This window comes from Fukomys damarensis, unplaced genomic scaffold (genome assembly GCF_012274545.1).
Source record: "Fukomys damarensis isolate Sample0158 unplaced genomic scaffold, DMR_v1.0_HiC HiC_scaffold_2, whole genome shotgun sequence".
NCBI classification, from domain to species: domain Eukaryota; kingdom Metazoa; phylum Chordata; class Mammalia; order Rodentia; family Bathyergidae; genus Fukomys; species Fukomys damarensis.
Window position 1 is genome coordinate 6,712,287 of NW_022900914.1, and position 25,324 is coordinate 6,737,610.

Consider the following 25,324-nt stretch of genomic DNA (forward strand, 5'->3'; position numbering starts at 1 on the left):
GCTCGGGAGGGCAAGGCCAGGCCCGCAGGCCCTGGGCTCCGCGAGGCGCCTGTCGCCTGTCGCGGTGGTTCTGAGTCCCGTGACTTGAGTGGCCTCCTGGGTCTCGCAGGCAGACCAGCAGCCGCAGGCCAGGCCGAGCAGGCTACACACCTGCTTCCCTCCAGGGCCACCCACCCTCCATGCTGGGGCTCCCGGGATGCACGGGGACTTCTGAAGAAAGGGTGAAGAGCTGGGCCTGGGCAAGCTGGGTCAAAGGATAACACCACAGCCGAGAATAATGGCACACGCCTGTATCCCAGCTCAACCTTGAGCCCAGACTGGGCAATTTAGTGACTTCTGGAGACCCTGGCTCACAATAAAAACTAGGGAATGCTCCGCACTCCACCCTTCAGACCACAGCTCTCATCTACTGAGAATTCTGTAACTGTTCTGAACATCTAATTCGCACATCTGAACTCTCGGGACAACCCTGCGAAGAAGGTCGTCGATCGCTCCCGTCTCACAGACAACAAAACTGAGTCTTGGAAAAGGCTGGTTCGCACACAGCTCGTGAAGAGCTAGGATCCAAACTCGGCCCTTTATGCTGCTTGGCTGTTCTGCACCCCTTACCTTAGCGAGCAGCTCTGAGTCCCAGGCCCCGCGGCCTATCTCTCGGGACAACCCTGCGAAGAAGGTCGTCGATCGCTCCCGTCTCACAGACAACAAAACTGAGTCTTGGAAAAGGCTGGTTCGCACACAGCTCGTGAAGAGCTAGGATCCAAACTCGGCCCTTTATGCTGCTTGGCTGTTCTGCACCCCTTACCTTAGCGAGCAGCTCTGAGTCCCAGGCCCCGCGGCCTAGGCGACGCGCGCTCTCGTGGCACAGCAGAGACGTCGGGTGCGCGCCCCCGAGTCGCCTTCCTCGCTTCCGCCCGCCCCGGCCCTTTATTAAAGCGGCTCCCAAGCCTTGACCCGCGGCGGTGACACCCGAGCCCTTGGTGCTGGAAGGACCAGGGCCAGCACCCAGCGGACGTCATCATGAGGAGGAGGGCGCATGCGCAGGGCTTGTCTGGACGGCGACGCTCTGTCGCCTTTCTCCTGTTGGGGATTTTCCTTTTTATGAAAATACGCGGTGGTTAGTGAAGGTACTTGCTAGAGTGTTTGCTTCCGCAGCGTTGATGATGGCAACCTCCAGGAAAAGAAAAGAAAATGTAAATGCCCATGTTCAAGGCCAGAGGGTGGGTTAAATAAATTATACCATAGTATGAGTATAGGGTGAAGTAGTATATAGCCATTAAAATGACTTTTAGCTGGGCGTGGTGGTGCACACCTATAATCCCAGCACTCTGGGAAGATGAGGCAGGAGGATTCCAAATTCAGTCCAGCCCAGCCTAGTCAATTTGACAATTTAGTGAGACCCTACCTTTTTTTTTTGAGACAGGGTTTCTTTATGTACCCCCAGGCTGGCCATCTTCCTGCCTTTGCCTCGTGAATGCTGGAATTATAGGCATGCATCACCACAGCCTGCCAACTCTGTCTTTAAATATAAAATAAAAGGGTCAGGTTCAGTGCAAAGGCCCGGATTCAATCCCCAGTACTGCAGAAATAAAAACATTTCACTGGGCTTCCAAAAATTTTTTCTTGGGGGAAAAAAGATGTATTGAAGGATGTAGTCAAAGATTTAGTAATGAGTTAAATATTCACAATAAAATATTCACAAGAAAATAGCCGACAGTGAGTGTTCAATAAATGTTAGTAATTGTTATTGCAAAACAAAAATATTAATGAACAATATGATTTTAGTTTTTGTTTTTCATGCATTCATGTATTTATTGTGAAAGTAAAAATTGAGAAATTCCAACAGTAATTATCTTTGGGAGATAGGATTATGAGCTTTACTTTTTCTGTGTGTGTGTGTGTGTGTGTGATTTAACAAGTGGTGTAATTATTGAGCCCAGGCATATGAGACCAGCCTGAGCAATACAATGAGACCCAGTCTCTTAAAAGAGAGACGAAGAAAGGCAAGACTGGCTTTAATAATTTCAGGCTGAGGGGAAAAAGTCGTGTACCCAGAGTGGTGGTGCATGCTTGTAATCCAGCACTCTGGGAGGCTGAGGCAGGAGGATCAGGAGTTCAAGTCCCACCTGGACAACTTAGCAAGACTGTTTCTAAAGAAATAATGAATAGGGCTCTGGAAGGCCCTGAGTTAACTTCCCAGTGCCTCAGAAAAAGGCCTGTCACATTGATCTATTTTTCTGAAGCTCAGGGCTCACTGACTTCTGTGTCATGGCTGCCTTGAGAGAATGGGCACCCCAGGTAAACAAGTTTCTCACGTTGGCTTTTTTAGGGAGAGTGATTTGTTTGTTTGAGGTACTGGGGATGGAACCCAGGTCCTTTGCACTAAGCTACATCCCTAGCTCTTTTTATTTTTTGAGACAAGTTCTCACTAAATTGCTCAGGCTGGGCGCAAACTTGTGATTCTCCTGCCTCAGCCTACAAGACACAGGATGGTTATTTTATTTATTTTTTTGTACTGAGGATTGAACTTGGGTCCTTGTGCTTGCAAGGCAGGTGGCGGAACCATTGAGCTAAATCCCCAGCCTGGTATGTTTTATTAGTACATATTTGTCATATATATTGATCACATTCACCATAGAGATTTTTTATTTATTTACTTACTTATTTTTTTGGTAGCGGGGATCTAACTCGGGCCTTTGCACTTGTGAGGCAGGCGGCAGAACCACTGAGCTAAGTCCCTGGCCACCGTAGGGATTTTGTACCTATACATATCTTAATTTTTTCCCCATTCCCCTCCGCTCTTCAACCCTTCTTCCCCTCTCCATTTATAAAAGCTTTGTTTTCTTTTCCCTCCCTTCCCTTCCTCTCCTGCTCTCTCGTTCCCTTTCTCATTGGAATACGTTCTTCTTACTTCCCAATATCTATCCTCCATTGAGAAACAATGCAATATTTAAACTTGTGTGTCTGATTTATTTCACTTAAGATTATGTCAAGGTGCATCCATTTTCCTACAAATGACTTGTTTAACCTTCTTCAGGGCACAGTAGCACTCCACTGTATATAAAAACATTTTCTTGATAGGATGGATTTTCTCAGCCAAATGGCTGCGTGGCTCCTTCCTCCTGCCAGTTCTCTGAACCCCGGGTGTTCAGGCATGGCTTTCAGAGTTAAGGGCCCTCCTGACTTCCCACCTCTCCTTAGCTTGAAGCCAGTCTCAGAGATCCAGTCCCTCCCAGAATTCCTGCAGGCAAGCTCATCTGCATACCTACGGGACCAACTGTGGTCCTTTTATACTTGCTTCCAGTTTCGAGTCTTCCCCATGGGACCAGCACATAGCCTCAGGTTATGTATGGGCTGTCGCCTCTGGGACACATGTGGAACCTGCACGTGGCCCTGAGAGGTGTGGAGGACGCTGAAGGGAGCGACACTTCCTGTGGGAGGCCCTTCCTGCTGCCCCTGCCTGGGGCTGTGAGGACAGCGTGAGGCCCTCAGCCTCAGAGCCAGCTAAACACAGCTCTTTCCTTTCTAGGCCGTGCACCCGATCCAGCAAGAGCAGCCTGACTGCACTCATGGGTTCCTGGGCAGGAAGGTAAGGACAGACTTTTCGTCTTCCTGAGCAGAGCAGCCTGGGCAGAAGATGCACCACCTGCCTGACCACCTGCCTGACCACCTGCCTGATCACCTGCCTGTGGCTTCGGGGAAGAGACAGAGCCGAAGGCAGGAACCAACTCCACAGCCAGCTATTTTCCAATAGCTCATTTTCCAAGACTCATTTATTTTTTCTTCTTTTTTAAATTAGTCTCATTTCTGAGAATCTATTTTAAGGAAAACAACAACAACAAAATGTAGGGGGAAAAGCCAAAAACATAAAGATGTTTATTGAAGTTCTATTTATAGCTGAAGTAAATATATATATAGAAACAAAACATTCAACAAGAAAATGTCATGAAGTCATTTGAAGAAAAGATTCTATATCAACAGTGAAAAATACTGAGAAAAGAGCAGAGTAAAAGTTAAATATATACTTACAACTTTGTGAGGGGGAGAAGAAAGGAAAAAAAGGAAAGAAGAAGTATCCATGAAGAAGTCTTAGTTGTGTTTTCCCCTTTTTCTACAACTATCCCTTTTGTTTTTTGTTTCCGAGACAGGGTCTCACTGTGTAGCCCAGGCTGGCCTTGAACCTGGCCCAGCCTTGAGTGCTGAGATTACAGGGGTGCACCTTCCCATCCCTTTATCAGTTCTTTTTTTGGCACCGGGGATCAAACTCAGGACCCTGAGCTTGCAAGGCAGGCACAGTGCCACTGAGCTAAATCCCCAGCCCCCCTTGGTCACAGTTTTGAATGCTGCTCACGGGGCAGTGACGTCCTAAACCTCCCACCAGCCAGGGGTAGGCAGGACCTCAAGCAACCCTGCTCTGGGAGCAGGAGCCGAGGGCCTCACACATGTGCATCTACACTGGTGGGCACAGGAAGTCAGGGAGGAAGCAGCATCACCACAAAGGGCCCTGGCCACCTGGACGATGGCTCTGAGGTGGGTGGAGGCCACAGGACCAGCCGGCACCTTCCAGGCACGCCAGGCAGACCCCTCCGCAGCCCAGGGCAGGAAAGTAGCCAGCAGCCTCCCCCACTCACACGGGACATCCAAGCCTTGTGGGTGCTGGTCAGTACCTGCAAGGATGTCCTCCCGGGCCTGGCTCCCCAACACATTCGCTTGGCTCCTTGGGGTTGCTGCCCACCCAGGCTGTGCGACCTCCCGGGCCACTGCTCTCGACTCTGGTGTCAGCAGAGTCCCCCTGCCAGGGCAGCCGCTCCCCAGCCACCTGACCCAGACCCTTTTCTCCCTGCTCTGCTTCTAAGACCCTTACCGCTCCACTGGGGCCACTCGACTCACGGTAACTTATCTCTGACGTTCCTTCAGTCAGCCAGCGTCTCTCTGGTACCCGCTGGGCTGACGCTGACGGCTGACAGGGAGCCTCGCTCTGCCCCAGCCGACACCATACCTCCCCACCGAGGTACTTGAGCCTTCTGCACAGGGCTGCGGACAGTCATGTCAGGGCAAATAAGACGCAGGACAAAAGGACATTAGTACGGTGCTTTTTCCGTTTTTCTTTTTGCACAAAAACAGTCCATTTATTCAAGTGTTCTCCAGCACAAGTACATTAGAAAGGAGCTTTATTATATTCTTCTGGGCACAAAAAAAAAAATGTGATGAAGGCGGAACTGACAGACTTTCTACATCTGCTGTATGCATTGACCTCTTTAATTATTTCATAAACAGCTATGTCACGAGCATCACGTACACAGAGATACAAAAGAACACCAGGAGGGCGCGGCAGGGCCATGCGGAGCCCCGTGCACCATCCTGGGTGTCCCCGAAACCAGACTGTGAAATGTACATTATTATTGTCAATAAATAGAGAAGCAACCCTAAAAAAAAATACAGTGGTGAAAGGATGCTGGAACCAGGAAAAACAAACAAAGAGGAGAAAGAAAAAAAAAAAAGAAAGAAAAAAAGAAACAGGAACTCAAGAGAAAGGAAAAAGGGCCAGGGAGGAAGAGTCCTGGAGGTCCTGCATTTAGCTGCGTGGAATGTGGAGTAAAAGGTGCTCTGCCACCGGGGTCAAAGCGAAGTCGTCTGTAACAGTAAAGTTATTACCAAATCAGCTACGGAGTTTATTCTTCAGTATGAATACATGATTTCCCACAAATAAGTAAGCACCCGCTACTTCAATGCCTCAGCTAAAACACGTGAAATCGCTCACTTAGTTTTCAAGTACAAAGTTAAAATGCCTTTTTAATAATAATATATCAGAGTAAAATAATAGTCTCTTTGAAACTCCACTACAAGAAAACAAAACAAACAGTCATTGTCCAGACAGCAGACTTAATTTAACAATATATATTTTTAATAAAATGTTTTAGCACCTTGTTGAGTCACCTCCTCCCTCTGCGTATTCTAAGGAATTTCAGCATTTTGTTGTCTGTTGAATTCTAGGGCTGTGCAACCAAATCGGTCCATAAGTGAAATGGGACTAGAGATGCTTTAGCCCGCTGCTCATGTCCTCAGGCACAGGCTGAGGCTGCCAGCTGGGGGTGGGAGGAGCAAGCCCTGGGAGTTTTCCAGTTACCAGAGTTTGAGTCCAGGGGCCTCTCTCAAAGTTTGCAAGTCCCCACGAGCGAAGGGCCTTCCAGCGTTCCTCCTCCCTGCCTTCACCTGCCACAGTGCCACTGCCCGGGGTCAGATACATCCCCAGCCAAAGGGCCACCTCAAGCTGGGTCTCTGAATCCAACAGGTATGAGGTCCACCTCCAAAGACCTCAGCCTTCCTCTATCAAAATGTAAAGATAAAAAGCACACCCTGCAGCAGTGGAGTTCACTCCTCCAGTCCACCTATGCCCTTCCCCACCCCAGCACATGGCCTGGCCGGCAGGCTGCTGCGACTTGAGGTTAAACCCTGGCCGGGCCTGAAAGGCCAGAATGGCCACCATACCTCCAAGCCATCTCTTTGTAATACCTTCTCCAGCCTGCGGAGGTTGAGCTGTTTCTCGCCAGGGGGACACCTGGGGGTCACTCTAGTCACAGCACCAGGCGCAGGCAGACTGGAGCAAGGTCTGATGACAAACTCAGCTCCCTCGCCTCCCAGGACCAACACGTGGGCCTGCCTGGAAACTCAGCTCCCTGGCATGGTAGCTCTGCTGTCCCCCGACTGAACCAAGTCGGCAGCCCTCTTCAGGACACACCTCGGCTAACAGGCTCCCGGGAAAGGTCAGCTCCGAAAGACATTAGCACCACAACACTGCACCATGCACAATGGCAACAGGAAGTCAGGATCTACTCTGTACATACACTTCTACGACCAAAAACAGGAACACTAGTGCTGGTTTTTCCTGTAAAGAGCATCTCCCAGATGACTCGGCTCAATTCCTTCCCTCGCGTCTGTTCCACACTTCCGGCTACTGGAGGTGGGGAGCGATTAGGGCAGCCCGGGCTGCCAGCCTTGCCTTCCTTCACACCAAGCCTGCCTGTCCAGGCCACACCCTGGCCACTCACAAAAACCATAAGGGCCTCTGCCTGCCAAGCACTCCCAGGCCTGTTGGAAAGCTAAGAGGTCCCAGGAGCTTTTGGGGGGAAGTCTTTCTGATAGGATGTTCACTAACAAGGAGGCTCTGGGGTCTAGAGAAAGACAGACAGCAGACGCAAGAGCCTGACCCTGACCAGCCGGCCCCAAGCGCAGATTGCCAGTTGGTCCCACGGGGAGGGTTAGCACCAGCCAGCTTGACACCCTGCTGGGATCGAGTGAGCACCTCCGGCAGGAGGCCAAGGCTCTGGGACCCTGGCACTAGCACCAGCTACCTCCCCCAGGCAAGGGCCGTGGGTCTCTTTGGCACCATGTTCCACTTGGCACCTGCAGGAGGGAGATGTCACCCTTGGTCCCCAGGGAAAAGACATCCTTTTTGGAAAGGAACCCACGGGGCACCTTCCAGGATTCTTCTCAGACTTTCTTAGTTTTTCCCACTCCACTGCCTCTACCCTTGGCCTCATCTATAGCAAGCACAGCAATTCCGGCCTACGGCTTCTGTGACCTTACCTCAGCTAATGAGGCACAGCTCCCCTTTGGAAGGTACCCCATACCTGACCCCAGGAATACCCCCACAGGGGTGGAGGAAGAGCAACCCAGCTTGGCCAAGATGGCGCAGCCCGAGTCCTCTACATCCTAGCAAGTTTTACTGTGAGACCAAGTCCACAGGTTGGGCTGGAAGAAAAGCTGGTGATTAGCTCCTGTGCCTACGGGGGACCCATTCTGGGGGTCACTACAGTGAGGGGAACAAGTACTAGGTAGCCACAAGGTGGCCTCTGCCTACCACCCAATCCCGGAGCAAGCTGGTGACCGGAGCCCTTCCCGAGGCCCAGCACCCACCTGGGGGGAGCACCAGGCCCAGCTAAGGTGGTGCTCGGCCATCAGGTACAGCCGACTCCTCGCGTAAGCAGGGGACAGAGCTTGGGAGAGCCGTAGCGCCCGAAGGCAGCCCAGACTGTCCATCGCAGGGAGCTGGGAAGACCTCGGCGCTGGCCAGCAGGGGAGGGAGCACCTTGGACTGCCAGAAGCAGCCGTCCTCCCCACAGCCCTCCTGGACTGGTGCTGGTGGACTCCAGGCCAGAACAAAGCCCTGCTGGGGCAAGGAGGGGACGGGCCGACACATTTAGCATGGAGTGGGGGGGTCTCCCCTCTTCTAGCTGCTCCAGTCCCAGGGCCCAAGCCACCACCTGCACATCAGGAAAGTGGCAGGGAGCAAGCGGGTGTGACCTCAACTCCACCTTCGGAGGAGGAGGCAGAGTAGGGCCAGGACCACACACCCCAAAATGGAAGGAGACAAGCCACCAGCCGTGCGATTACTTCTGAGTCATGAGCAAGGGGTTCAAAGCCTGCTTCGTTTTGTTGCCGATTACTGTTTTGCTTTTTTTATTCAAAAGGTTAACTTTAGTCCCATTTTTGCTTTTTTCTCTGTCACAATGGAAGCCTCACAGCCAAGACAGACAGACGTCAATTTGATTTTGGTTGGGCGAATAGGTAGGGGGAGTGGAGGGCTGACTTTACTGGTGCCTAGAGTTGCAGGTCAGAATCACAGGTTGCTAACAGAAGAATCTTTGACATCACCAGGGGCAAAGGGGCTTAGAACACGACCTGCTAGAGGAAGCACCTGCTCCACCAAACCTCCTCGTCCTGCCTTCAGCACCTAGCAACTTCTGAGATCGACAGTCTGCCTGCAATCAGGGCAACAGAGGTAAAGAGCTGCGCGGGCTGACTCCACAAAGTCCTGAATCTGGGGAGAGGAGCCGGGGCTCCCTGTGTGTGAGTGCACTCGCTACACGTCCAGACAAAAGCGGGTTCCTGTGCATGTGTGAGAACTGACTGGTGTGGGGCTCTGTCTGTGGCGGGGACCCGGGCTCAGCACTGAGCCCGCCCCCCCGACCCCACTGTGTAATATTTCTTATACATGACCCTATCTACGTATTTATATAGAGCCTATCATCATAGGCCCCATCTTTGTAGGGATGCAGACCTGGGACCGTGTGCTTGATGGCACACCTCCCAGTTCTGCCGGGCCCAGGAGGTGCCGCCCCCCCTCCCATTATAAAATATATATCTCTATATGCCACATATCTACACCCCATCCACCCAGGCAAGCTCTGCCCGTCGGGCTCTCAGCCCCAAGCCAACAGCGCCATCCGCCCCACCGCCGGTGCCGGGCTGCCAGCCCTGGTGGGAAGCGGAACAAAGTGCGAGCATGTGGGGCCCAGGCGCTGCCGACTCGAGGCAAGAGCACAGCTATCATCAGACCAAACACTAGAAAATAAACACACACCACTCCAGCCACACACACGAGGAGAGGGGCTGCTCCAGCCCCTCCCCGGCCCTGACACACCTGATCACGAGGAGGGGAGTAGAAGAGAAGAGGGACAGCCGGAGGGCAGGCCTCGGGGACTCCCTGGCCACCCAGCTTGTCTCTGCGCCACCCAGTGGCCCACCTGGTCCGAGGGGTAGGAGCCAGGGCACCAGAGCCACTGCTGCCTTAGAAGCACCCTGCTCCCCGCACCTTGGTTTGAAACCTAAAGGGAAGGGTGTTGGGCTTTTGTTTTCTTAAAGAAAATCTTAAAACAAACAATTATAACCAGAACCATAAGAATAATTATAATAAAAGGTGTCATCAGCCTCCCAGTATAAAACTGCAGCCTTTGGAGATGACCAAAAACATCACATTCCAGGGGCCCAGAGCCGCCTTGTGCACAGAGGGGAGGATCGTGGGGGCCTCATAAAAGAACACACAAAAGGCGACTTAGACAGGAAAGCACCAGTACGTTTTGTATGTTTTTTTATTTGCTCCAGGTGGGGTTTGTAACGGTCACTTTCCCGCACTCTGGATTATTTCTGATCCCACCACAAGGAGCCCTCGACTCTGCTCATAGGAGAAATCAGGAATGAAGACTCCTTACCCTGCCATCTGCCAAGGGAGTCTCCATTTTCGAGAGATTTCAAAGGTTACTGCAAGAGCCCAGATGAACTCCACGCCACGCTCAGCTCCCCAGCTCCTGACCACCCCAGCTGACCCCATTTGGCAGGGAGAAGTGGGGAATGCCGCTCCCCAATTCCCCTCTTTCAGCTTATTAAGAACCAAGGGGGAAACCCCACCAGACAGCAAGGTGTCTCCAAGCTGAACCCCTTTCCCATCCTTGGTTAAAACCCCTTGCACATAAGGCCAGGTGGAAGCTGATGTTTTTACTCATCTCGCTGTTTTAAAGCACCATTATGAAGTCAGGTTGTACAGTAGTTAACAGTACCTTTTATATATATATCTCATATCTATCATATATATATATAAACTGTAAACAAGAGGTAACAGCGGCTTCTAGAAACTGGTTTTCTTCAAGGTTTCCTGTGTGGTAGGCACCTGAAATACTGTAGAAAAGTATCTGTGTGGTGATCTCGTCTCCCTGCTGCTAGTTGGGTTCTGTTTGTATGACCAGGAATGGTGCTGGTTAGACAGCTCAGAGGCTGGGAGGGAAGTCGGCCACCGAGCGTCTAATTTTCTGCCCCTGCTTGTGCTCCTATCTGATCAGGCTAGAGACAACAACAACATAAAGATATATAGTAAAAAGAAAAATACCCAATATATAGATTTCTATAGAATTTCCTTTTTTCATCTCTCTGGCCTTTCCTCTGCTAGATATTGTTACTACTTTTTGTTACTGATTTCTGCTGCAATAACTCTCTCGCTTCAGTCACAGCAAGAAACAAAAACCCAAACAAACAGAAAACCCCTCTGAAAGAGTAGAAAACAAAAGGTTTGACCCAAAAAGGGGGGAGTAGGGAGGGGGCTTGATTTTGCTTTTTAAATAGGACTGAAGATTAACATTGAAAAATCAGGAGATGATGTCCAACCCTTTCACAAGGCAAAGCCCTCCGGTATTTCCACCTCTGTGGTTTTTGTTTTAAATTCCTTTTTCTCTTCTGGGTGCTGATACTTCTCTCCATCCTCATGTTCTTGGTGTTTTATTGTTTGTGTTTTTTGTTTGTTTGTTTAACTTTGTGTCACTACCTCAGTTTGCCCCCATGTCCCTTACACACAAGCAAAATATTCCTTCAGCGGAGCGAAGAGGTGGCGGATGACTGGCACACTCCAGGACCGGCCCAGCAGCCTCTGCCTCGCCAAGCGGCTCATGTTGGAGACGTCGGTATAGTGGACAGGGAAGCCAAACACCCTGGAGAGGAGAGCGGAGAGCAGAGCAGGGTGAGTGCGGGTGCCCGGAAGCCTGACCACACAGCGGGACAGGAGCGGGTGACCGGGTGACACCTGTCACACCTGAGGCCAGGCGCCAAGCCCTCTGCCCTCCACACACAACACTCGCCTGGACCACTGCTGGCACCCAGGCCACGCAGGCCTCTGTGACCCAAGGGCAGTTGACATCACCCAGGCCCAGGCTCACATCCAGTGGAAACAAAGCCGGTGTTTGTAAAAAGGCCTAAAATGCCTCCCTGGCAAGCTCTACAACTCCCCTGCAAGTGAGGTCTAGATCCACGATGGACAGCTCAAGACTGAAAGCAAAACGTGTACATCCCTCGAGTAGTCCCAGAGAGGAGAGGAGAGGAGTTCCAAAAAGGAGTCAAACTCGCCTGGCTTCACAGGTTCAAGGATTTCCTGTTTGCTATGGTTATTTCTGCAAATGGTGTTTTTGTCTGCTAAATCCTAGTTCTATTGAACCAGGAGTTAAACCAGACCCGAATCCAACTTGCACCAAATGAGGGTTTGGGGACGGGGTGGCCCACCTGTACCCCCGGCGCTGCACTGCTCCACCTCCTAACACACAGCCGTGCCAGTCAGGGGAGCCCTGGGAGCCAGGCACCAGAAAGGTTTCCTGCACCCCTTGATTCAGGACCAGCTGTGATGCACGCAATAGTCCTCCCCCAGGGCCCTGCCAAGCTGGAGAAGGCGTGGTAAAAGCTCCGCCCAGGATCTGTGGACAACATAAGCCTGGCGGGCAAAGAAGGAAGCCCAGCTGTACCCTTTGAAAGCACAGCATTCGGAACACACGGCCCATGCCACCCAGCAGAGACACGGGTACCTTTCCATTTCAGTGCACCATAAGATGTCCTCTTTCTCATTCATGAAGACGGGGAAATGCTGGTCTTTGCCCTGCTTTATGGAGTTTGACCTAGTAGTAATGGTCCTCACTTTGCTGAACTAGAAGATGAAGAGGAGAAAGAGGGATGAGCACATATCCGGCTGGGGCTGGGCTGGGCTGGGCAGGGCAGAGCGGGTTCACAGGCGCGAGCCTCCCCGTCCCTGCTGCCCTGCTTCTCTTCCCACCCTGAAACCACCTGGCCATCCTCGGCCTGGGCTCACTGGTCAGATGTGAGGCAGGCTCTGGTCATGACACTTCCTAAATCCTACAAAGGCTCCCAGGGGGTGTATTCAGAGGACCTGAGGCTCCCAGACGCACTGCAGCTCAGCAGCCCCGAACCCCAGAAGAAACCCACTTTCTAGGAGATGCCACTCTCTCTGATGACTCTTGCAGTGAGTCGTGGTCAAAAACAGGTTTTAAAGGCCACAGCAGAACTGTGGTAAAGACTCCTCAGTGCTACCTCCCAGAGGAAGGGAGGAAGCCCTGAGGGTAGCAGTCCTGGACCACCCCAGCCAACCGGCCACCTGACTGTCCCAGGCCCGAAGCTGCATGCTCTACACCTGAGGTGCAGGCAGGACACCGCCTGCCACCGTACCGCTCCTCATCCCGCCTCCAGCAAAGGCCCTGGTGTGGGCTGACCTTGGCTATCCTGCCGTGTTCCAGACACTCCTGCAGCTCCAGCTTATCATTCACAGTGGATGCCAGTGGCCTAAAAGGTAGAGGAGAGCACATGACAGCAGAAACCCGAGGGGACAGCAAGAAAGTCCCCAGCAAGGGCGCTCACCAGCAGTGGCCCCTGACGCACGAGGACAGTGCAGATTATAACCCCTATGAACTTTCACCTTGGACACATCGGCCAGACCTCACCCTTACAGGCAACTCCAAAGGTGGTCTCCCACTACCAAGAGGCAGATAAGCCTGCCCCAGAAGGAACAAGGAGAAAAAGCCCAATATTGTTTGTCTGTAAGTTCTGGGACAAAATCTCATTATGTAGTTCAGCTGGTCTGGCCCTGAGTGCTGGGAACAAGGGTGCACCTGGGAATCCCATACCAGACAACAGCACAATTTTTAAAAAATTGATGATTTTTTAAATATGCTGTTTGTCTCACAACAAAGCAAGCTTTAGGAGTGAGAGAATGTTCTCTATAGTTTTTTTGAGGCTGGCTTGGAACTCTCGGCAATCCTCCTGTCTCAGTGAGTGCTGGGATCAGAGGCGTGTGCCACCATGAGTGGCTGAACCCTGATGTGTGCTCACGATTCGTGGGTGTGAATACTGGATAAAACTCACCAGCTGCACACTTTAACACACCAAGACTGAAATTCTGCAAAGTCCCCCAAGGACTAAAATCCTCAGGGGGCAGGCAGACACTGACACTCTCTGACTGCTGTGCCAACAGCAGCACTGAACGAGGGTTTCCCATGGCACCCAGATCTCAGCGTGGGGACCGGGGCCGGTGGCTACGATCCCTGTACACCTCCCTGTCTGCTGTCTACTTGCATGCACAGCCTAGCTGGCTCCACACGGTCCCTCCACTAGTTCTGGAACTTCAGAATCCTTGTATTGTAGGGTTGGAAGAGGTGGGTGGCAATAATCCTACTGGAGCACAGTCCGCCAGGGAACACTGAACGAGTAGCTCCACAGAAACACAGAGCCAAGCAAGTGCATCTCCTCCCCACTGACAAGCTCTTGCAAAAGACAGTTGTCTGCCAGAAGGTCCTCCAAGCTCATGTGAGTGGCAGCGCAGAGCCGACTGAAGACACGTTAAATGGTGCTTTCTATTTACAAGTACGGCAAGGAGGTGCCGAGGAGGTTTACAATCCACGATTCAATATGTGCTGGAAAATACAATCCTCCATAATGAGTCTCCAGATCAGGAGGCACTCTCTGCTTTTAAATTGAAACTCCGGAATAACTCCTTTCTCTGAAGGCCTTTCTATAATGTAATTATTACACCCAAAGGGATGAAATTTTCTTCAGTCCCAGTATTAAGACCTTTACCCATATGATCTAAATGAAGAAAGTCCTTCCCTTCCAACAGAAGACACAAAGCCAGCACAGTGTGAAAGAAAACAAACAGAACCCTTCAACTTAAGACACTGCTGCTTCAGACTCCCTCTCCGGCGTGCCAACCCTTCGCACACCATCCCGTCACACAGGCTTTCTCTCAGGAGCGCCTAAGGACAGCTGGCTCTGGACACACTGAGTGAGGCAAGAGAGGCAGCTTGAACTCCAAAGCACAGGCTTCTTCTGCGCAAAAAAATGCACTCTGCTTTTTTGTGGCTCTGGAGATTGCACTCGGGCCTTGTGCATAATAGGCCAGCACTCACAACAGTGTGCAGCAGGCCTCAATCCTGCCATCTTTCCATGTCAGCCTCCCACGCAGCTGGGCTTACCAGTGTGCACCTCTGTGCCCAGCTAAGAATGAAACTTCCAAAGTCCCGTTTAGACCAACAGTCAAGGGCTTCTTGAGGCAAGTACTTCCTGTGCCCTGACTCTCCTTTCTCAAGGGATAAAAAACACAGCAGAGCAGCAGGCACTGAGCAAAGGAGGCCAGCCCAGGAGGGACCCCTCTGTCCCCCGTCCCTGGGCCATCCCGTCTGCTGGCAGCACCCACAGCATCCAGCCCCTAGCCCCGGAGCGCTCACCAACCTGTTCATACCGGGAAGGTTACCCCAGAAGTAGCGGGCCCTGTGTGCAGCTGACACTTCTTTGGCATCAATCATCACAGGGTTGGACTATAAAACAGGAGAGTTTAAAGATGAGCAAAGGAGAACATTAACTAGTGCTCGGTGATTCTGCTCATTGAGAGCCTAAAGCTCACAGGCTCACATTTCTGTCAAGTGCCACACATATACCATGGTGGCCTGAAGCCTCTGGGAGAGCTGGAATTAACCCCTTGCCACACACAAACCCCAGCTTGCCATGTTCCGCATGCAGGATGGTGCAGACCAGCACTGTCCCAGTGTACTTTCCATGTGGACAGGAATTCTTACCTGTGGGCATTGCTCCTTGCTGTGGCCACTAGTCCACTAGTTTGTATTTGAAACAAGGCCAGTGGGACTGAGGACTGGGATTTTTCACGTCAACAGGCACACATGGCCGATGGCTACCATGTTGGACGAGGTGCCCCAGACCATGCAGACTCCAGACAGAGAGGCATCCATGAGCCTGGGTGTATGCACTGCACCCAGATTACAGGCCAAACAGATGCCACTCACATTTAAAGTCAAACGACAGGCCTGAGGTGTCACTCAGCCTAAGCCAGCGGCCCATCCAAGAATGCCTCTGGCAGCAGAAATCCTCTGTGCATGGCTCACAACTAAGAACTGAACTGGGACTCAGGTCATAGGATATAAATTGTGATTAGGATGTTTGCTTCCAGGTACCATGGTGCCAGGGAATGAAAACAGGCCAGTCTGGTCAGAGAAGATTGAATGTGGCATCTTAAAGGTGTCTCCGTGTATATATAATAGCACACAGAATTCCCTCCCCAAAGTGCCTGATACCTCACACTAACTAAAGTTGGGTCCTTCATCAGCACCATCTACTACCTCACAGAGGTAGTTCTATTCCTTCTGGCAGCCTCTAACTGGCTCCCTCCTATTCTACTTGGGAAGCCCTGAGCATCCCACACAGGCCCCTTTCAAAGCAGAAATTCCCAGTCCCCAGCTCCACAATGCAGATGAGACAGTAAGGACGTGTGCCCAAGGTAGAAACCATTATCGAGCTGTCCGGCCAAACCAAGGTTGCTGGCTGTACCTCGAGAAATCGCGAGATGTCCCTCTTGTCACTAACGCCCATGGCCACCACATTCTCAAAGAGCCAGAAGAAGGGGCGGTCATCTCCCTCTTTGGGCCGCGCATCATGCAGGAGGCGGTAGAACTCAAAGAAAAGCCGGCCAGTGCCCTCTGAGAGGTCAGAAGAGAAAGTCATCAGCTGGGGCTGTCTGCACCCGATAGTGGTATGGGGAAGGCAGGCTCACGGGGGAAGCTGTCCCAGGGCAGAATGACACCGAGGCACCCTTGCAGAGGGTGGACAATGAGGACAGGACCTACCATAGAGTCCCTTGCGGGCAGGGTTGACGATGGAGAGATCATTGCAGGGACTGCCCCCAATCACCAGATCGAATGGGCCCCACTCCTGGATCTGGGAGGATAAAGATACTATGACAGGTCTGCTGTCCCGGGACAGAGGCAGAAACTGAGCTGTGAACGTGGCAGAGCCATAAAGGCTCTGTGTACCCAGCTCCTACACAGGGAGGAAGCACAAACTGGATCCTGCCTGAGGCCAGCAGGGAACCCCCAGCGAGCCAAGCAGGATCAGCAGCCAGAGTAGGAAGTACACCAGATGGCACTCACACTGAGCACCACAGGTGGGCTGTCTGGGTCATGGGAGAGTCCTTCGGATTCGAGGTAGACCCAGAAAATTTGAAAGGCAGAGGACCTAGGCAAGACCCTGCCAGAGGCCCCTAAACGGCAGGGGGTAAGCCATGAAGCCACCTGCCAAAATATTAAGAGTACAGGAACCTTTCCAATCCAAAGCACTCCATCATAAAGGGCCTTGAGGAGGAGACCCAAAACGCAAGTTCCCAAATCTTTGTTGGCAATACCAGGGATCCAAGCCATGGCCTTGAACTGCTATGCAAGTGCCCCACTGCTAAGGTATGCCCCAGCCCCCAGGCCTTCATGGTACAGGGCTCAAACCCAGGGGCACCCATCAGAGCCAGATCCCCAGTTGTTTTTGAGAAAGGATCTTGCTCAATTGTCCAGGCTGGACTTAAACTAGCAGCTATCTCCGTCTCGGTCTCCCAAGTGGCTGGGAAAATGGGATTCCCATTTTTAATCTACCCACTACCCCTGCAAGTCAAAAAACAGAAGATAAGGAGAAGCAGAGGGGAGAGGGGGTGATTAGAACAGATGAACAGGATGGGAAGGAGGGCAGGGCGGCCTCAGGAGCTATGTGCAGGGTGCGGGGGAAGAGAAGGCAGGGTGCCGCCCACAGCATTGACATACGTGCTTCTGCGTGACGCTGCGGACGTCCCCGACGTACATGATCTTGCCCTGGTGCCGCACCATGCCCACCGTAATGGAGTCTTCACACACCTCTGAGGCAATGTAGCGGTCCACCTGGATGCCCAGGTCCTTCAGCACCAGGAGCCCTGTGCCAGCCAGCAGAGAGCTGTCACCTGCCCTGGCACCTGCTCTTAGCAGGTGAGCCCCCTGGCAAGCTGGACGTAAAGGCTCGACTGCAGCCCAAGCCCTACTGTGCCCATGAAGGGGCCTGAGAGTCTTTCTTGCCCAAACTGGAACATGAACGGCCAGAGAGCCCTGTGGTTCTGGTTCAGACCTAGCTTGGCCTGGCTGGAAAGTGGTCAGAGCCAGGAGAGACTGACCAGAAGTAGATCAGCCGCTACCTGTGGGAGGCCTCTCTGTAGTTTCTACATCTGCCTCTCGGTCCCTCCTCACCCCTCCACAGCTTCGGCTACAACTCCGCCGGACCTCCAAGGCCCAACCGAGGGCCACCTGCTCCCCCACCCTGCCTGCAGCTGTCTGGAACCATCTCCCCTTCCTCTGGAGGTCTTCAGTACTTTGTATCTCAATCTCGGTAGAACAGTTATCTTCCTAGTTCTGCTCCTCTCCATTGTAAGTGTCCTCGAGACCAGCATGCATTCTGTGTCGACTTCCTTACCATGACCCCGCTATCAGTAATCAGTGCTGCTGCCTGAGGCGAGGAAGCAGACTGGAGAAGAAACTGGTGGACTTCAGGAGAAATGGGGGACAGTGGTACCATTTCTACGGCTCCTCACAGGTGTCCCTGCCAAGGAGCTTTTACACCCTTGTGGGTGTGACATGATTTCAGAAGGCTCAGAGAGATGCAGCACGGGAAACCAAAGCTGCACGTGAACTCTCTAGATTTACAGGACACCAGCAGGGGCTGAGAACAGAAGACAGACATCTAGCTGGGGTGCCAGCCACACCTCGCCGTTGGGCCAGAGTCCCTGGACTCAGACGGCCAGTACGGTTCTCTGGTCACAGGAAGACGCAAGGTCTACACAGCAATTCTGCTCTTAAGACCCGAGAGGCTCTCAGCCTGGGGTGATGGCAGAGGAGCAGCCACACACACAAGGTCCGTCAGCCTCTGAGGAAGGCTTTCTGGCGGAATCCAGAGTCACATGGAGCCTACAACAACCAAGCATTTCCTAAGAGCTTTTCCTAAGGATAATGGTTTTAAGTATATAAAGATATACTCAGGCCTCTCAACCTAGGGCCTCATGTATTAAGCACATAAAGATGTATTTAGAAGGACGTGCTTACAATGAAAAAACAGGAATAACTTCATAGGAGGTTAAATTATGACATCCTCACTCAAGGAATCCTATGTAGCACTTACAAATGAATGTAACTCTGTACTGGTTGACATGAACAGTACTCATAATAAATGACAAGGCAAGTTACAAAACAGTATGCATTTACTATCTTGTTTAATATATCTACAGACACACCATTATTTAAACATACACAAGCACATAGAAAAAACCCTAAAAAAATGTTAATTACAGGATCACTAATCTTCTTTAGATTATCTGGTTTATAATCAAAACACAACACAACTGTGTACATTTTGGTCACCAAGTCTGTCCTCTGAAGCTTGTCAAAATCTTGCTTGCTGTCCTCTGCCGCAGACTCTCCCTTATGGAAAATGCCCACTAGAGACGGGTTTACCTGTCTTGCTTTACTTTTTATTTCTGGCCAAATCCCGTGCCTGTAGACTGTGTAACTTTTCACGTAACATGTAAGTTTCTTTTTCTTTAGCACTGGGGATTGAACTCAGGGCCTTGTGTATGCTAAGTGCGCACTTTACCACTAACCCACATCCCTAGCCTTCTCCCCTTTTCTTGTTTTTTATGAGACAGGATCTATGTAGTTGAAGTTGGGCCTAATCTCACTACGTAGCCCAGGCTGGTCCTCCTGCCTAGCCTCCGTGCTGGGACTACACGTGTATGCCACCATGCCCAGCCCTAGCTTATTTTTACTCTGACACAGGATCTCACTAAGTTACCCAGGCTGGTATGAACTTGTGGTCCTCCTGCCTCAGCCTTCTGATTACAAATGTGGCAACCACACCTGGCTCTGAAAACTTCCTCTTCAGGGTATATTTTACTGTGGTGTCAACAATCATTTTGTTTTGCCAGAGTTGTGTATGGGCACACAGAGCTCCCATCTACGGACATGGAGACCAGTACTCTTGGGACCCATGCCACTCACCAGTAGCAATTCCGTCAAAGAGAGACAGCACCCGGATGGGCTTCCTCTTCTCGGCTGGCACAGGTGGATAAACCTTCGGAGGGTCCTAGGCAGGGAGCACAGCCAGTCAGGCAACGTGCAGGGGCGTCATCCAGACACTGCACCGGCCTGGCTCCCAGCCCACGAAGAGAGCTTCTAGACCTGCACACCACACAAAGGTCTGGGGCACACCTGCTCTTTGCCGAGGCCCCACAACACCCTGCAGCACCCACACAGGCTGAGTCTCATGGAAGGGCCCAGGAGAACACGGGGAACGTGCCCTACGGCTCAGCACTTACAAATTCCTGGTCGTGGTTATTGGCGAAGAACATCTGGAGCCGAGATGGCCAGTCTTCACGCCGTCGCAGCAGACCGTAGGTGCCCTTGTGCCCGCACATGTAGCAGTTCCAGGGGTCTTCCTTGATGGCTGCCTGGGCAGCCCCAGGCCCCACCAAGAGATCCACGCACTCCACGCAGAAGCACCTGAGAGGAGGCCCAATGAGCGGGGACATTCCGGCCTGGTGCAGGAGGCCCACAGCGCAACCCGGGCGGCAGCGCACAGCCCCGGCACGGCTGCAGGAACCCAGGTCCACCGCACCTGCAGCAGTTGTTGTTCCCGCACATGAGCACCTCGCGTCCCCCGCAGCAGATGGTGCAGTAGGACTGGTAGCCGTCGTCATCGTACTGGTACGCACACTCCAGGAAGCAGTTCTAGGCAAGAGACGGAGGGTCAGAGACCGCCAGGGCACGGTTCAGCACAGCCGAGGTAGAGGTGGGCTCCGAACAGCCCAGTGGCACCTTGACACGGCCCCAGAGACAGGCCTTGCCTCCCAGGCCTCAGAAGGCAGCTGCCCACCACCTCGGTTCCTCCTAGGGGTCCTGGGCCATGGCATGCACCTGTCAGTGTCCCCACCCTCGCATGGAGGCGGTGTGGTTACAAGCCCTGCCCCTGCCCACAGCTGGGCTACAAAGGGCTTGGGAGGATCTTCCAAACAAGCCAAAAGCTTGGGGCTGGAGGGTTCCCGCAGCCAGAACTGCGTCTAAAGTAACCAGAGCTCCAGTCGCACTCCCACCAGGTACCCTCCTCAGCTCACGGTGTGTCCCTACCTTGCAGTTCTGGCACATTCCACCAATGAAGAGAGGATGCTCCAGGGTGACATTGAGGCTCCCACATGATATGCAAATGTCTGCAAATCAGCATGATTGCAGTGAGCATTGTCAAAGTCCCAGAGAAGTTCCAGAAAGGGGCGCCAGAGCAGCAGCCAAAGCAGCAGTACCCAGGCAGTAAGCACCACCTCCCCAACCTCAAAAGCCCATTTATCTCTCAGGGTAGCAAGGCCACCATCCAGGAACAGGCAACACCATGACAGGAGCCCACTTGTGAGAACAGGGCCTAGAACAGTCCCCACCCACAAAAGCCAGTCGTCGACACTGACAGGAAGGCAAAACCGTGGCACTGGGAAGACAGACGCTGTGTGAAGCAGGCTGACAGTGGGGTATGTGAAGAGGTCCCACACGGAGTGCTTAGGGTCCCTTCCTAAGACCCTGTGCCAACGCCACCCCATGCTTGTGCCGCACAGGGAGCCAAGCTCAGCCTGTGCTAAGAGGATCCCGGCTCTCAGGCAACACTCACCCTCAATGTTCCGGCACTTCTGCCGCACCTCGTACACCAGCCGCTCTGCAGGGGGAGGAACGTGTGCATCACGAGGCTGTCCAGCCAGGCCCGCCCCCCGGGAGGCCCAGGGTCACTCTCCAGAGCAGACCACCTACCTCTTGTGCGCTCATCAATAATCTCCTTAACCTTGGGCTTCTCTGTTGTGCTCTTCCTTGGCTTTTTAGCTGGTGGAGGGGGGGCATATGCAGCTGCCTCAGGCTCGACCCACATGTCTGTGTAAACTTCCTTGTAGGGATTCTTCTCCTCTGCACCAGAAGGCAGGTGACCAGGTCAGTTGCAGGCAGACACAGAACCCCGGCTCCCCTTCTGTGCTACCTACAGCGGGGTACATTTAGTCCCCAACCAGCTCCGACCTCCCAATTCCTGGGTCCCAGGAAGCTAACAGAACAGGTTATTCTGGAGGCCCAGAGGAGCAACACCTTGAGCCCAGGGGGAGCCCCAGGAGGCTGCAGCAATTCCCACCAGAGCTCTCTGTGGAACCTCAGCAGCCCTTCCCAAGTGTAGATTCCCCAGCCCCGGCAGGTAGGGATTCCAGGAGACCTGGTCTGCATTTACCTTCTGGTGGCTCCAGGCCCTTGGGGCCGGAGGGCTGGAACCCTCCGAGGGCCCATTCGATCATCTGCTTGTTCTGCACCTCCACGGCCTTAGCGGTGTCGCTCTCGTCATTGTCATGGCAGGCCGGGAACAGCTTCCCTGCACGGCTGCTGGCCACCTGGGGGCAACACGCAGGAGCAGGGGTCAGGTGGAGCGGCTGAGAGGCCCAACTGAGAGCAGCCAAGGCAGGGAGGGACAGGGAGTGAGAGATCAGTCAGAGGAGCCAGGGTGCAGAAATGGCAATGGCTGCTGGGAGCAAAGGGGCCTCTCTCTAAGAGCTCCAGTCTCCAGGCTCTCTGGCAGCCCCCAGCACGGCCCCTCCTCTGAGCTGGGGGTACGGGTACCCCACCTGCTCACCTGCAGGACTTCGTAGATGGCCTTCCGGTACATGGGCTGCTTGTTGTAGGTAGCCTGGTGAAACGCGCTGCAGAAGGAGCTCAGCGGCATCAGCTTCTCAACACACACCTGGGGAAGAGCAGTCTCCTTTGCTCCTCCTCTCTCTCATGACCCCATCTCCCAGTGGCCAGGGCCCAGGAATGCTGGGAGTCCATCTGGGCTCTTACAGGACCAGAAGCTCCATACCCGGGCAAGCAAGGGAGGGGCCCAGACCAAGAGCAAGGGGGTCACGCTCTGAGCTGGGGCTACAAGCTAACCATCTCCAAGGCTTTCTCCACTGCACACACAGTGCATGGGCGGAGCCCACATCTACCACATCTACCACCCAATCCAGGCTGCCAGGACCCCGTTCACACCTGCAGGCAAACCCACAACTTACCACCGAGAACTTGCCATCTCCAAACCACATGACCCAGCGGGTGCCTTCGGCTGCTCGACTCCGGCCCGTCATCCACCAAGACACAATACGGCCTGGCCACCAGGAGAAGCCCCGCAGTTTCCCCCACACCAGCTCCCCAATGCCAAAGCCCCGGCCGTCCTGGAGCCCCAAGGAGCAGAAATCATTACATGATGGTCACGAGGCCCCGCCACCCTGGTCCCCCCATGGCAACCCCAGCCCCAAGCCTCTGGGGGCAGACAGCCAGGAGAGAGCTCCATGTGCATGGAGGGAGACAGCAAAGTCGGGAGGTGAAGAGGCTCAGGGTCAGGTGGAGAGAGCAAGCGGCCAGTGGGAGATGGAGAGCAGGACGGGAAGAGCTGGCAGTGGAGGCCCGGGAAAGGGCGGACAGGGCTGGTGAAGAAGCAAGCCGCTCACCTCATATTCCGGTTCGTCGTCGGCTGCTTTGGTGGCATTCTTGTCCCCAGCGTCAGCGCCCACAGGCTCAGGTGTGGTGGCCACAGTGGGGGAGGCAGGGTCAGTGGGCTGCTGCACGGCAGGAGGGCTGGCCTCTTCCACCTTCTGTGACTCCCCAGAGCCCTGGTTTTCTTCCACAGCATTCATTACTGCAATTACCTTGGCTTTCTTCTCAGCCTGGGGAGACAAGGAACCACCACCACCTTGACCCCTGTGGACTCTCGCAGGACTCAGGGGCTGTACCCACCTCGTATGGTTGGTAGGGGGTGACAGTGACGTGGGGAGGGAAAGGGGCCAGGGAGCTCAGACTGGCCTGCCTTGGAAAGGGAAACAGCTGAGGCCAACAGGTGAATGTGAATGCAAAACACCTGGCTCCATTTCAGCCACCTTCCCTGCCTCTCAGAGAACTCTCCACCACTGGCCTCATCTCCCCTGCCACCTTCCCTGCCTCTCAGAGAACTCTCCACCACTGGCCTCATCTCCCCTGCCCGCCCTCCGATCTGGAAAGAATTCCATTCACGTATGGATCATGCACCGCTGTTCAGCCATAGATACTGGCTCCCTCCTTTCATTCCTCCCAGTCATGAAGGGGAGAGCTCATCTTCCCCCCACCACTTTCCTCACCAATCCATCCTCTTCCTAGTTTCCAGACCACAATTCTAGTTCTGTGACGTCCACTGACTTAACATGCACATCTCCCACCTCTGCCTCAGCACCACAGAAGTTCTCCAAGAGCCCAGCTGCCCCCACCTTTCCAGAGTGCTCAGGTTCCAGCCAATGTGCTGTCCCCTTCTGATCTGTACCTACATCTGTTCAAAACCCAGGCGAGGCACCCTCTCTGCTATACCACCAGCAAATTCATAATCCAAACCCCAGGTCTGCTCCCACTGAACAGCCTCCTTCCTCTCCCAGCATCACATTTGTCTTTGAGGCTATGATCCACGTGCCCGCCCCTCCTCAAAACCTGCGCCACGGTCCCTCCTTTAAAGGAAGATGAAACCCTCCGTTCTTAGTTCTGAGACTCATTCAACTCAACCCGTTACTGAATCTAGGATGCATGCATGGCCCTCAAACTTCAAGGCTCTGTTCCCATTTCCACTAAGACAGATTCAGGGGGAATAAAAAAAAAGCTTTTTTTGGTGCTGGGAATGGAACCCAGGGCCTCCACAGACCACGCACGTGCTCCATCCCTGAGATACATCCTCAAAATCCCATTCACCATGCCTTCTCACACACAGCTTTCTAGAAGAATCATGAGCTACAAATGCAAATCCTCAGTATTTGCCGAAAAAAATCAGAAAGCAACTAGTAGTGCAAGAAAGTGCTCCAAACCAGAACTCAACACCCTCGGTCTCATTAGGGGCGTTCTCTCTGCAGTTGCTCCAACCTAAAAGGGCATTTGAATTGCAGATTTCTGGTCACTTTTCCCAGCCCGGTTCAGAATCTGACATACATATCTCAAGGATTCCAGCGATTCTCCCAAGCACTGTTTGTCAATGAGCCCAAGCCCAAGGGTCCCAGCTAGTGTACCTACTGGTAAGTTATTTCACTCAATCTTCAAGAGGAGGAGCTGGCAACACACCAAATTTGTTTCTTCTGGCGATTATCTTAGCTCTTTCTCTGATTTAACAAACTCTAAAATGAGATAAAGTATCTTTGCCCCCTCCCATCAACAGCTGGGAAAGTGAGTCGGTGGGGAGGAGAATGCAGAACTGCTCAACCTTCCCCAGCCCCACCCTCACCTGGCCAGGACTTCGCCCTTTCCTCCCTCCTATCAATCAGCCATCATCTCCTCCCCCAAGTAGGTGCACCGGGCTCTGCCTCCTGGGAGGGGGCTGCTCCGGGAAGCCAGCTCTTCTCCCGGGAACCGGAGCAGCACCAGTCACACGCACAGGGAAAGCCCTGCCTAGATGTCTTGCTTTCTCCCACCGCGCCTGCCTTCCCATCCAGGCAGGGGCAAATGACTGGGATGCGGCCGCTGCCCAGGATGCCCCAAACACCCTGCGTGCAGGCCCGACAAGGGGTGCAGGAGGCACAGGGCAGGAGGGCACGCCTGCTACCACTTCCACAGCAAGCAGCAGCCTGTGGGCGCGCGTTCCTCCCCAGCCCCCAGGTCTAGAAAGTAGTCGTGCCTGCCACCACCCTCGTTACTCCCCCGGCCCCTTTGTCTCTCTCTTCACACCCTCCACAGCAGTTCCTGAAATTCTTCTTCTCCCACAACTTCCCCTGCCTGTCAGATGCCGCTGCTGATAGCTGCTCCGCATCTCCAACCCACTTGGCGCAGGAGAAAGCGCGTCCAACACGGTCTGGGCTGGCAGAGGATGCGGCCCCACCAGGACTGGGCGC

At 53.2% G+C, this 25,324-nt stretch overlaps 1 protein-coding gene and 1 long non-coding RNA gene across 8 annotated transcripts in view; both read right to left on the reverse strand.

Annotated features, from left to right (window-relative positions):
• The window catches only part of LOC104848719, a 2,641-nt gene extending 1,229 nt beyond the window's left edge, over positions 1–1,412 (reverse strand). Inside the window, exon 1 of the long non-coding RNA XR_776503.2 lies at positions 803–1,412. This is a non-coding gene — a long non-coding RNA (uncharacterized LOC104848719). The remainder of the gene's footprint in view (positions 1–802) is intronic.
• Positions 1,413–8,986: 7,574 nt separating this feature from the next.
• The window catches only part of Dnmt3a (DNA methyltransferase 3 alpha), a 99,038-nt gene continuing 82,700 nt past the window's right edge, over positions 8,987–25,324 (reverse strand). For 6 of the 7 annotated variants that reach the window (XM_010604856.3, XM_010604852.3, XM_010604853.3 and 3 more), the window contains 17 exons: positions 22,940–23,155; positions 22,505–22,663; positions 22,087–22,194; positions 21,691–21,847; positions 21,231–21,380; positions 21,094–21,138; positions 20,568–20,647; positions 20,059–20,171; positions 19,760–19,943; positions 19,443–19,527; positions 17,190–17,335; positions 16,233–16,323; positions 15,937–16,085; positions 14,827–14,912; positions 12,816–12,885; positions 12,117–12,235; positions 8,987–11,255 (listed from right to left, as the gene is read on the reverse strand). In XM_010604856.3, the coding sequence (XP_010603158.1) occupies positions 11,114–11,255; positions 12,117–12,235; positions 12,816–12,885; positions 14,827–14,912; positions 15,937–16,085; positions 16,233–16,323; positions 17,190–17,335; positions 19,443–19,527; positions 19,760–19,943; positions 20,059–20,171; positions 20,568–20,647; positions 21,094–21,138; positions 21,231–21,380; positions 21,691–21,847; positions 22,087–22,194; positions 22,505–22,663; positions 22,940–23,155 (2,100 nt within the window). In that variant the 3' untranslated portion in view covers positions 8,987–11,113. Of the gene's footprint in view, positions 11,256–12,116; positions 12,236–12,815; positions 12,886–14,826; positions 14,913–15,936; positions 16,086–16,232; positions 16,324–17,189; positions 17,336–19,442; positions 19,528–19,759; positions 19,944–20,058; positions 20,172–20,567; positions 20,648–21,093; positions 21,139–21,230; positions 21,381–21,690; positions 21,848–22,086; positions 22,195–22,504; positions 22,664–22,939; positions 23,156–24,512; positions 24,614–25,324 lie in introns of all 7 variants that reach the window. The other variant, XM_010604857.1, reaches the window with a different exon arrangement.